The sequence below is a fragment of the Rhyacophila brunnea genome, unplaced genomic scaffold (genome assembly GCF_057557595.1).
Source record: "Rhyacophila brunnea isolate RB1 unplaced genomic scaffold, BYU_Rbru_1.0 scaffold_136, whole genome shotgun sequence".
NCBI classification, from domain to species: Eukaryota; Metazoa; Arthropoda; class Insecta; order Trichoptera; family Rhyacophilidae; genus Rhyacophila; species Rhyacophila brunnea.
The window spans coordinates 671,942-684,023 of NW_028232792.1; the positions used below are offsets into that span (position 1 = coordinate 671,942).

General features: G+C 39.9%; 1 protein-coding gene across 1 annotated transcript; it reads left to right on the top strand.

The window, feature by feature from the left end:
- The first annotated feature begins 9,190 nt into the window (after window positions 1-9,190).
- LOC147076020 (uncharacterized) lies at window positions 9,191-11,816 on the top strand. The gene is made up of 3 exons (XM_085941753.1): window positions 9,191-9,755; window positions 10,641-10,735; window positions 11,620-11,816. Exons 1-3 carry the CDS (start codon window positions 9,272-9,274, stop codon window positions 11,695-11,697), a joined length of 657 nt encoding a protein of 218 aa, XP_085797879.1. The 5' UTR covers window positions 9,191-9,271; the 3' UTR covers window positions 11,698-11,816.
- The last annotated feature ends 266 nt before the right edge of the window (window positions 11,817-12,082 follow it).

Here is a 12,082-nt window from a genome sequence, read left to right on the forward strand (position 1 = left end):
ATCCTGATAATAGAGCCATATTTAAGAATATATTATTGATTCGTCCTCCGAGGTTTGAACTGAGTTCAGATGAATCGCAATGTACCTAACCAGCCAGTGTAAGAGTCGTTTCACACGGGATACCTGTGTCCAACAACATTAATGGAAAATGGCTAAACCTACCCGGTGTGGTAGCGGTTTTGAAGCCGGGTTTGCATTATTATTTTAGAGGCCGTAAAACCAAGGCACACAAAGCGCGCCGACTGTAATGAAACATTAAATGGATATAATGAGACAGGCGTAACTATTGAAAATAATATTTTATATAACTCATTTATTCCATATTTTTCGACACTCGAGATCCGTACCCCGTTAAACCATACCCAGTAAGCCAATTCCCTGTATTATCACAAATAACATACATTTGGGCCAGTCACTTATCCAAATAATCCGTATAACTAATCAGTAACAGGTTTGTATGCAAATATAATGAGTAGTATGATAGACATATTATAAAGCTCGTCTATATTTAATGTAAATATTATTGAATACCTGTTATGTAACACACATAAGCAAATATTCTACAAAACGCTGTGGTTAAGTTAAAACACAACATTGTTACGAATCAGCAATGTAAACAAAATATCACAAATACGAGATAAAGAGTCAGGATGTGTAAGTTCATATTAACCCGTCTCCATTTTAGTACATGAAGTACAAAATATAAATAGGTGCTTATAGTATACAAATTACACACTAAAAGCAACTAAGAAATATTACATTATTCGCTATTGACTCTGAAGTCCCTTGAGATGTTGATCGTATTTTTGCCTTGTGTTCTTCTGCGCTGGCCCCTTTTTACCCCCTTTTCTTCTCGATTATCTACCTCTCTGGTTGTTCATCTTGTTTTTTACCGGCTGGCAGGACTGACGCTTGTATCGTGTCTTTGTCTTTGGTATTCAATTGTGTGATTGTATTGCTTTTGTTCGAAGCTAGAAAATTTTGTCAAACGTTAAACTGTGAAATTTGTGCAATAATGGAGCGTAATGAAGCCAACAACGTCGCGGAGGGACTAGCGATGGAGACCGACTCGAATGAATCGGAATTGCTGTTGGACGATCCAGTGCGTGAATTGAGGGCAACAGTAATGTCTCTTGACAATAAGGTATCACAGATTTTTTCAATCTTGACCCAACTGGGCCTGCCTGCAGCGGTGCCTACTCCGCAGAGGCCAACGGTAAATATCGACTCTCCGGTAAGTTTTTTACGGCCGCCCGCAAGGCCTGAGACAGCGGAAAAACCCAACAGGATTCCGTTGCCTGTATTTAGCGTCATAGTTCAGGAGCCTGCTTTTCCGACGCCAGACAAAGCTCGGGTAGCGGAACTTACCAGGCTCCAACTGTTCGACACAGATAATTGGGCGGGGGTTCGCTACGCTGAAACCCAAAAACAATATTTGGCGGCCCCGTCTTTCGTTGAGTTGGGACTCAACGATGAGTTACGCCCCTACGACCATTCATCGCAAACAATACATTTAATGGAGCGTACGATTGCCGGCCTCCAAAATGCGATGCTCGCTCAAAAAGAGTGTATTCGGGACGCGTTGCAGCGAGTGGTCGACTCTGTCAGGGACCACACCATCGGTACGGCTCTTTTTGAGACGGTCGTAAAGGAGTTCGGGCCCTCTTCAGCACTCAACAAAGTGTCTGAGGACGTCACCCGAATCCTTTGTGGAAAGCGGGCAGAGTTAGTTCAGACGAGGCGGAAGAAAATCCTCTCCGGTATTAGAGACACCTTCACCCGAGAGGCTCTTAACAAGATCCCACCTAGCGCCGAACACATCTTCAATAAAGATAAACTGGTGGTATTCCTAGAGAGAGGTGGGGGTCGTGAGAAGGTCTTCGATCAGACCACCAAAGTGGTTGACCAGGTCAGGGAGAGTAAACCTAGCACTTCGTCAGGTGGACGCAAGGACACCTTTCGGAGGCAGGGATATACGAGGAGGATACCAGACCAGGTTAGGGGTGGCCTGCCGAGAGGCCCACGCCCATCCAACCGAGGTTTTCCCAGAGATAACCGAGGTGGTGCAAGGGGCTGTAACGTTATTATTCACAAGACTTGTGAATAATATACGTTTTAAACACTTGCAACATTCAATGAAGATTTTTGAGACGTCGTTAGATTGGCGATACTGCGAACGAGAGAACTTTTAAGTTGGCAGCTTGGCCACGCGTAATTGAAAGGCGTTCGCTTCACTCCGAACAGGGGATAGTGAGATACGAGCAAGGAACGACGTACTTCGGACGGGCTGCTCGGAGAGCTCGTCAACAAGATGGCGACAAGATTCTACGGTATTTATGGTATCGAATTATGTTTAAAGGACTAGACTCCTATCTCTTAAATTGTATTAACCTTCCCCCGGTAACTCTTGTAGTGTGGTTAGGGCTTTTGGCATTGGTTACGAACCTAATTTTGTAATTTTTATAATGTTACCTCGGCATTGGCCGCGTGGTTTTTTTAGTACCAATAAATTGCTTAGTGTCCATTTTGGACCATCCTCAAATGAGTTTATTATTTTTCTTGACCTGATTTGTCCCTTATATAGTAATATGCCAGGAGAGGAGTCAGGCCAGGTGGCGCCCTATAATAATTTGTAATTAATTGATTATTTTCTCTTAATCCTAAGTGCTGAACGCTGGAAGATTTATAACCAAAAGACCGCGTGGAAGCCCACGATCCACTGTTGGTAGGTATTAAAAGCCTACGGAGATGAGATCCTCATGTTTTTACCGCTGTTTTGTATTGAGCTAGTTCCGGATGTGTTAAACGTACGATTAATATCTATTTTAGCCATGGTAGATGTAGTTGAATCGTTATTACGTTTCAGCGGCGCACTAACGCGGGGCATGTTTTTTTCCATTATTCATGTTACATGGCGAACTTTTTCATCGCGTTTTTTTTATATAGTTTGTGCGCGTCGTGAGAGTGTTTTCGAAATAAATTAACGCGTCATTTCTATTTTTATTGCGTCACACAGTTGAGGTGTACGAAATGTTTTGTGGTTGCGATATTATAAATCGGAAAGTGTTCCAGTACTTAGTTTTTGTTCAGATTCGTGATTTTATATATTCTTTACACAATATATTCTTCTTCTTCTTTGCCAATGCCAGATACCTAGACGCTCAATGGGGTCGGAATATTTTTTTTGCCGGACGTTTTGTTACCTTTGTAACACGTCTCGTTAATTACCTTCTAGCACGGGTAATTAAATTTGTTACAACTTCTTATAGGATCTTGACGACACTTCTTGACGAACCGTGCAGCAGGCAACATACTTTCACTGTTTGCCTTCTTCAATATTTAAAACTTTCAATAGTTAAACCATTTAAGCATTTTTAAATATTTATTTAAAATGATTAATAGTGCTTCGCTATTTTTGGTGTCGATTCGATACGGCACGCCTTTGAAATATTTAAATATTTACCCATTTTGGTTTTGGATTAATTAATTGGTGTTTCAATACTAATATGTTTTTACAAACCTGTCTATAGCTTGCTACCTACTGTCTATTTCGCGTTCGTGTCATGTTGGGATTTGGAGGAGTTCTCGTTTCCTGGAAGTGCAGCGGACGTCGATTCCTGCCGGGTTTTGCAGGGAGCGGAGGAGTTTTCGTTTCCTGGGAATCCAGCGGTCGTCGATTGCTGCCGGGTTTGCAGGGAGTGGAGAAGAATCATCAGCTCGCCACATGTCGAGATTGTTCCAGCAACAAGAAATAGCGGAGCGAAGACGAACAAAAGCTAAGTGGATTTAATTTATTGATGTGTTTTCTTAAAATTTTGTGTGATTCCCATGCGGTTTTAGTACGGTGAATCATGCGTGTCAATTATACAGGGCCGTATTGTTGCAGTGTTCCTGTATATTTATTAGATATCCCATCACACGATTTTGTTGCGGGATTACCTATTTTTATATGCCGGCTGTCGGTTTTGCAATCGTTACATTACAGGTTCGATTCCTGTTTTCATCTACCATCGACAGTGTTGAAATTTACTGATTACCTACGCTGTGGATGTTCTTTTTACTCGATGTGAACATAGTCACCCTCAATTTGGGAAGAGGTGATTATTGACACAACTCAGGTTCGATTCCTGTTGAGAATTTTGTGTGTGATAGGTTCTCTTTGTCTCTCTATGAAAGTCTACTTACCAACTTATCGTGTAGGTAGGATTCTTCATTATTATAAGAGTCGCTCGGAACTATTGGCGGCATTACTAATTAAGTTGTTTCAATGTTGGTGACGGGTTTACTTATAACTTATTATAAGTATATAATAATTATACTATACTTATAATTATTGTTGTGCTGTGTTGCTGCATACGTGAGTTTTGATTGACCACGTTGTAGTAATTTTCAGGTGGCGGGTATTATAATACTTCTAATAGTTCTACTATTTAGTACCTTATTACAACCTCTCATTCTTTACCCTCTGGACGGTATTTTTATATTTCACCTTTTACTCTGATACCTGCTGAGCCCAGGTATTCTAGAGATTTTATTAAATATCTAATAGGATTCTTCTTTTTCCTCGTTGAACTTTTCTATTCAAAATGGCGGACGTTAGCCATTCGGCCTTACTTACTTCGGAATTTAATCCCGAAGATGGTTGGACGGCACCAAGTTTAAAGGAAGCGTTATTGAAGCGAGGTTTAAAGCCCGCTTGTTCCTTCAATGATATGAAAGTACAAGCACTTGCTTGGATCGCTGGCTTACGTGCAAGGGCTACTAGTGATTTAGAAGCTATTAACACTAAAGAGGTCTCTCTAAAGTCTTATAAAATTACATTCGATGGTACCACGCCGGTTCATGAGTTCATTCTGCGAATCGAAGAGCTAAGGTTTGGCAAAAAGACACCTGATAGGACGCTTCTGGGTTGTTTCCCAGAGCTTTTGAAGGGCCGTGCCTTAATCTGGCACAGAGATGCCAAGAGTTCATTTACTACTTGGGAGGACCTTAAAGAAGGTTTATACCTTCACTTCGAAGGAGAAGACGTTTTAATCCAACTAGAACGCACACTGTTAACTCGAGTACAACTCCAGGGTGAGACCGCTGCGGATTATATATTGGATATGAAAAATATAGCGAAACGTTTAGGAGACGTTTCGGAAACTAAGTTAATTTCCTTGATTCAGCTCGGGTTGCATCCGAATTATAGAGCAATATTATTACCAAGAGATGTCACTACTTGTAGTGAATTAGAAGTTATTTGTCGCAAAGTTGATACTTATAAAATGGGTCCAGGCACACCAACTAATAAATCTACCGCGCAAGATAAAGCCATTGCCGCTTATACTGCGCCCAATGTCTCGTCCAATAAACCTAAATACGTAAAACCTAACCTTATTCAAGCACCCTTACCAACCGTTACTAATGATTCTATAGCAATATGTAAAAAATGTTTACAGAAGGGCCATTATTTTCCGTCTTGTAGAAACATTCGCTACCCGATTTGTTTTCATTGTAGACAGGGATATACTACCACTGCTCGATGCCCGGCATGCAAAGCCGCAGGCACGGGTTATTTTACTGCAAATAATTTAAATTATGACACTACTCATTGTACGCCGGTTAATAACCGACCTGTTACGCTGAAAGATTCTAAACCTAAACATAATAGAGCGATCGCAAAAAACGAGGTGACTCCCTCTGTTTAAAGCCCTCCGCAAAACAGAGAGGTAAAGAGTGGGAGGAGTGGTTAGATGTAGTGTCCTACTTTCATAGTTGTAATATATGTGTTTCTCCATTATCACGATCACAGCAAATGGATGATCGTCCTTTTTTAACAGTATCCATTGGTGCTGAACCAATGAAGGGGTTACTAGACTCCGGGGCTTCCGTGAGCTGCATCAGCGAGCGTAGGTCCCGAAGCCTGGCCGCTGCGGGTTTTTCTCTCTTACCATCCATGGTGATGATTAAGGCTGTGGATGGCTCTACTCAACCTGCAATGGGTGCCTTAAGAATTCCTGTTACTTTAGGAAATCTTAAGCACGATCTTATTTTCACCATTGTTGCGAATCTCGTCCCGGAATTGATACTAGGTATTGATTTCTGGCGAAAATTTAATATCGCGCCGAATATCGTTAGCCTAGCGTGAATTCCACTTGATTGTTCTCCTGGTATTTCCACCGCTTGTTCACTTGACCATCAGTCGCTTTCTTCTTCTCAGATTCAATCATTAGAATCTATCAAACAACGCTTTCACTCCATTTCATTCGAGAAATGTGGTTTAGGTCGTACTCATCTTGTTACCCATTCAATAAATACTACTGGCCCGCCCATCAAACAGCGATATTATCCTTTGTCGCCTGCCAAACAATTACTTATGGAAAAAGAATTAGACGAAATGTTAGCTTTGGGCGTGGTGAGACCTTCTCGTTCCTCCTGGTCAAATCCTGTTATCATGGTTTCCAAGAAGGATGGTACAGGAAGATTGTGCTTGGATTCCAGAAAGCTTAATGCTGTTACTAAGCCCGATCGATACCCTTTGCCATACATCTCGCAAATATTGGATCATTTGCGTGATGCCAAATTTATATCGTCGATCGACCTGTCTAAAGCGTTCTGGCAGATAGCTTTAACTCCAGAGTCGCGTGAAAAGACTGCCTTTGTTGTGCCTCGACGAGGTTTGTTTGAGTTTTTGTGTATGCCTTTTGGGGTCCGCAACGCGCCAAGTGAGCTGCAGCGTCTCTCCGACAGTTTATTTGGGCCTGAATTTGAATCCAGGGTATTTTGCTATCTGGACGACGTAATAATCGTCTCAGAGAATTTTGAAAATCACTTAATTTTGTTAGATAAAGTCTTTGAAAAGTTTAAAAGCTCAGGACTTACTATTAATTATAAAAAATCTGAGTTCTGTAAAACTGAGTTGAAATACCTAGGTTATATTGTAAATGATAAGGGGTTACAGTGCGACCCGATGAAACTGCAATGCGTGAAAAACTTTCCTGTTCCAAAAAACGTTAAGAATGTCAAGTCGTTTATTGGCCTTTGTTCGTATTATAGGCGTTTTATACGTAATTTTTCTTCTCTATCAGCACCTCTGACTAAGCTCACCGGTTCCACTAAGGGGGTCTCCAATTTTCAGTGGTCCGCTGAGGCGCAGAGTGCGTTTGAAGCTTTGAAACTTGCTCTTATAACGGCACCCGTTTTGGCGTGTCCGGATTTCTCTCGTGAGTTTGCGGTACATTGCGATGCTTCTTCTTTCGGATTGGGGGCCGTCTTGATGCAGACCTTTCCAGACGGCGACCACCCGATCGCCTTTTTCTCCCGTACTTTGACCAAATGCCAAAGAAATTACAGTACCACCGAAAGGGAACTTTTAAGTTTGGTTGAATCTATATATTATTGTAGGCAATACCTTGAGGGGAGCCACTTTACTGTTGTTACTGACCATTCTAGTTTGAAATGGCTCAAGACTTTAGATAATCCCGCGGGAAGACTCGCACGTTGGTCTGCGAGGTTATCGCAACATGACTTTGATATTGTACATCGCCCCGGCAGGTTACACACTGTCCCGGATGTTTTGTCCCGCATTGAGATTGCTTCACTTACTGTTCCTCCTACTGCTAAGGATGATTGGTTTGACACCACATTTGAAGGTTGCCAAAACAATCCAACTAAATTTCCACGCTTTAAAATTGTTAACGGAAAATTATTCAGATTTAAAGCAGGCGAGCTTCCGTTTGACGACTCCCACTGGAAGGAGTGTGTCAAACCTGAGGACAGGCTCGCGCGTGTTAAAGAATTTCATGACTCTGTTAACACTGTTCACTTAGGTATTTTTAAAACTTTCAAACGCATTGCAAATTTTTATTATTGGCCCAATCTTTTCAAAGATGTTGGAAAATACGTTAGCTCGTGTAAAATTTGCAAAGCATATAAACATTCCACTAGTAATCCTCCAGGCCTTATGTCTACACCTAAAATAGTTGACCGACCTATGCAAACTCTATCCATAGATTTAATCGGTCCTTTTCCTAAATCGAATAAAGGTTTCATGTTTGTGTTTTCAGTAGTCGATATTTTCAGTAAATATGTTTGGTTGTGTCCATTAAAACGTGCTACTACCTTGCCTATTACAAACTTTTTGGAAAAGGAAATATTTCTAAAGTATGGCGTCCCACATTGTGTTATTGCGGACAATGGCCGTCAGTTCATTTCCAAAGAGTTTAAGAAATTTCTAACTTCCTATGCAGTTCCGAAGCTGTTTCTAAATGCCTTTTACACACCTCAAAGTAACACGGTTGAAAGATACAATCAAACTATTGGTACCTCTCTAGCAATTTTAGTTGGAAAAGACCAACGCTCGTGGGCTACTTATTTACCTCATGTCCAAGTTGCCTTGAATTCAACTGTCAACTTGGCTACTAAATTTTCACCTTATTTCCTCATGCATGGACGTGAAATGATCCTTGACGGACGTTTTCATTTTCCTAGAGATTGCCCTACTGATAAAAACCTTACTTTACCTAGTCATGCCGATTTGTCATTATTTTCTGACAAACTACTTAATCTACCTGAAATATATGAAATTGTCCAGGAGCAACTTTTAGAAAGTTTCCATTCTAACGCTCAGCGTTACAATCTTAGAAGGAAACGAGTTCAGTTTGACGTTGGAGATATTGTTTGGAGACGAAACTTCGTTGCATCAGACCAAGCGGCTTTCTTCTCAAGCAAGCTGGCACCCAGGTTCCTCCAAAACCAGGTTATCCAAAAACTCTCTCCTACAGTTTACTTACTTGCAGACACCACTGGTAAAACAGTGGGTCGCTTTCATATAAAGGACATTCTGAAACATTAACTTTTCAAGTTGATGCGATTTAGGTAGTTTTGCTTTCCAATATACTAGTGAGAATATTCTATTCTATTTAAAACTAATTTTGAATTTTGATAAGGGATTTTTTTTTGTTCCCCAAGTAAATACAAATAACTTATTGATAATTATGAAATAAATTAAAGTAAAAACTTGATTTAAAATTTGACTTAAAATTTAACTTAGATTTGAGTTTACATTTTTATGCATTATTTCCAGTATATAAAAATTACGCGAGCATTGTATTAAGACTGCTACTAAACTCGTTAATGACTATTGAATTTCCTGATTCAATACCTTAATGCCGGCGCTCCATTGGCACGCAAGTCAGACGATTTACAGTCTTCGGACTTTTTTTTCGCGTGGAGCACCCCAGGTCTGCGGACTTTTTAATCCGCAGACCAGGCTCGTTGGATTTCAAACATGTTTGATATTTTACTCGCCGAGCCGCTGAAATTCGTACGTTCACCACGCTTTACCGTCACATTATTATCTATGCCGACGGACGACAGCGCCATCATTATTTTACTGTCATTCAAAGTGTTCGGACATCTCACATCGATAACGACAATGGTAGATCTACGAGTGCATTCGAAAAGTTTCTTGGAAGATTTTATTAGTTGTTTTAAAGACAACCCATCATTGTGGAAGACGACCAGCCCACTATACAAGAATCGTGATGCCAAGTCCTTGGCGTATGCGGAACTTTTGGAGATTTTAATCAAGGTGGAGCCGCAGGCAAGGGTCGACGATGTTAAAAAGAAAATACAGACATTGAGGTCGGGTTACAGAAAGGAGAGAAATAAAGTAAGGACATCATATCGAAGCGGAGCCGGCACAGACGCAGTTTATCTACCCAAACTGTGGTACTATAAAAATTTGGAGTTCTTGAACGACCAAATGGAAGGTACGTAGGAATGCTTTAAAGCTATTTATTATACACGTGCAGATTATGAAATTGTCGTACCTAGCTCTGAAAGTGACATCGCATTAGATTAGCTACTATTAAGCAATTAAAACATACAGCTATGAATCATTTCTAGTCACAATAAAATTTCTTATTCTTTGCCGAGGTAGGTAATAAATAATAATAATATATAGGTACGAGGGAATGCTTTAAAGCTATTTATTATACACGTGCAGACTATGACATTGTCGTATCTCTGAAAGTGACATCGCATTAGATTAGCTACTATTAAGCAATTAAAACATACAGCTATGAATCATTTCTAGTCACAATAAAATTATTTATTCTTTGCTGAGGTAGGTAAGAAATAATAATATATAGGTACGATCATGGCGGTGGAAGCGCGGCTTATTGAGTCGTGGTCGGGTCCCAGGTTCAAATCCTGGGTCTGACAAGTACACATTGAATTTCAATTTGTGTATGAGTCAGAGTATGGACCTAATATGTTGAGCAAGTGGCTGACATCCATTTCTCGTAAAAACAAAATCTGTCAATACAAACCTCCACTCCGTGGAGGTCCATATTATGATCGGACATGGTCGAAAGAAGAAGAAAAGGAATGATCATAAAATCAAAAATCGCTCGAGTTAGGTTCCTTCAGAGACAATCAATAAATCGTCAATCATCAATCAAAATTAATGGTACAGTTTGGTTATGAGGAATACAGCGGAAAACACATTTTGAAAATACCCGATATACTGGATTACACCAATTATACCAATATCAATATTAACCGTATGAAGGAATGGGTACTTAGGGGAGAGATAATAAAAAACAAGTTTGAGTATTATGTTGTATTTTAACAATTTACATTTTGTTTTACAGAATCGAGCTCAATATCCAGCATGGTGGACGATTTGGAAAACATGTCTCCTGATGAGAGTTACTCCAACTCGTTAAACAACGAAGATTGTATTGAGGTAAAACATTTTAACTAAATTGTTACATTGGTTTAATTTATCTATTGCTTATCATACTTTCTTGCCATGTGACAGCCCCGGTAGTATTAAAATATTTTTCGAAATCTCCTCGCGCTTTCTTAGCATTGGCAGTCGAGTTCCGATTAGTCGTTGCTTCCAAAGGCGCTAAGGTGTCCTGTGACCTCAGTCCGAGCTCTATTAAACCTGTCTCAGGATTTTCCCTATCAAGGTCATGAGAAGGAGTATAAGTATGTGTTGATTTGCGACAAAGAAAGTTGTGCAGCACACAGCAAGTTAATACAACTGTATTGATATTTTCAATTTTCATGTTTATTGGAGCTTGAAAAATGCGGAATCTAGCAGCTAAAATGCCAAAAACATTTTCTATAATTCGCCTGGCTCTGCATGTCCGATAATTATATATTCTTTTACTGTGATTTAATTGCCTTTGTGAATACGGCTTTATGAAATCGTTACGTAATGCAAAGGCTTCATCGCCAATATAAACAAATGGCAGTGCATCAGAATTAGCAGTAGGTTTTTTTGGTGCAGGTATTTTTAATCTGCCTTCGTCTAAACGTTTGAAAAAATCAGATTTTCTCAGTACGCCTCCATCAGAAATACGTCCATTTGTTCCAACATCAACGTAAATAAATTCATAATTAGCATTTGCAATCGCCATCAAAACAATGCTGTGGAAATGTTTGTAATTATAAAAGTGGGAGCCGGCGCCTGCAGGTGGCACGATTGCAATGTGTTTCCCATCAACTGCGCCCAGGCAATTTGGAAATTGCCATTTACTATTAAATTCTTCTGCAATCGTCTCCATTTCTTCGTGCGTATCAGGGAACTGCAACAAAAAATAATCAACATTTTATTTACAGATAGAATATTCGCCTTCAACATCCACGTTGTCGACTACTCCAAGGTCGAATCTCAATAGACAAACTAAGCAAGACTGAAGATGAATTTGATGTTTTTGGCAAAATGATGGCCATGAAACTACGATCGATGTCACAGGGACAAAGATTGCTGGCCGAGAAGCTGATGCATGAAGTTGCCTTTATGGGACAAAGTGACAAAATAATGCCAGCAACTACTGTTCATACTCGACCAGTTTATCGTATATTAAGCAAAAATGTACAAAAGCCGGTGTAATAAATTAATGTTTTTTGTATGAATAAATATCTTGTAAAAATATTTGTTTTTTTGTTTGTTTTTATGCCTATAAACCTTAGCTTAAGCGATACAACAAATGGTAAGTATTTGAGCTATGTTAGCAAACCTATATTATTATGTGGCCTCATTTAGAAATCAAATTCCATGCTTGCTTTTCGAAGAATATGA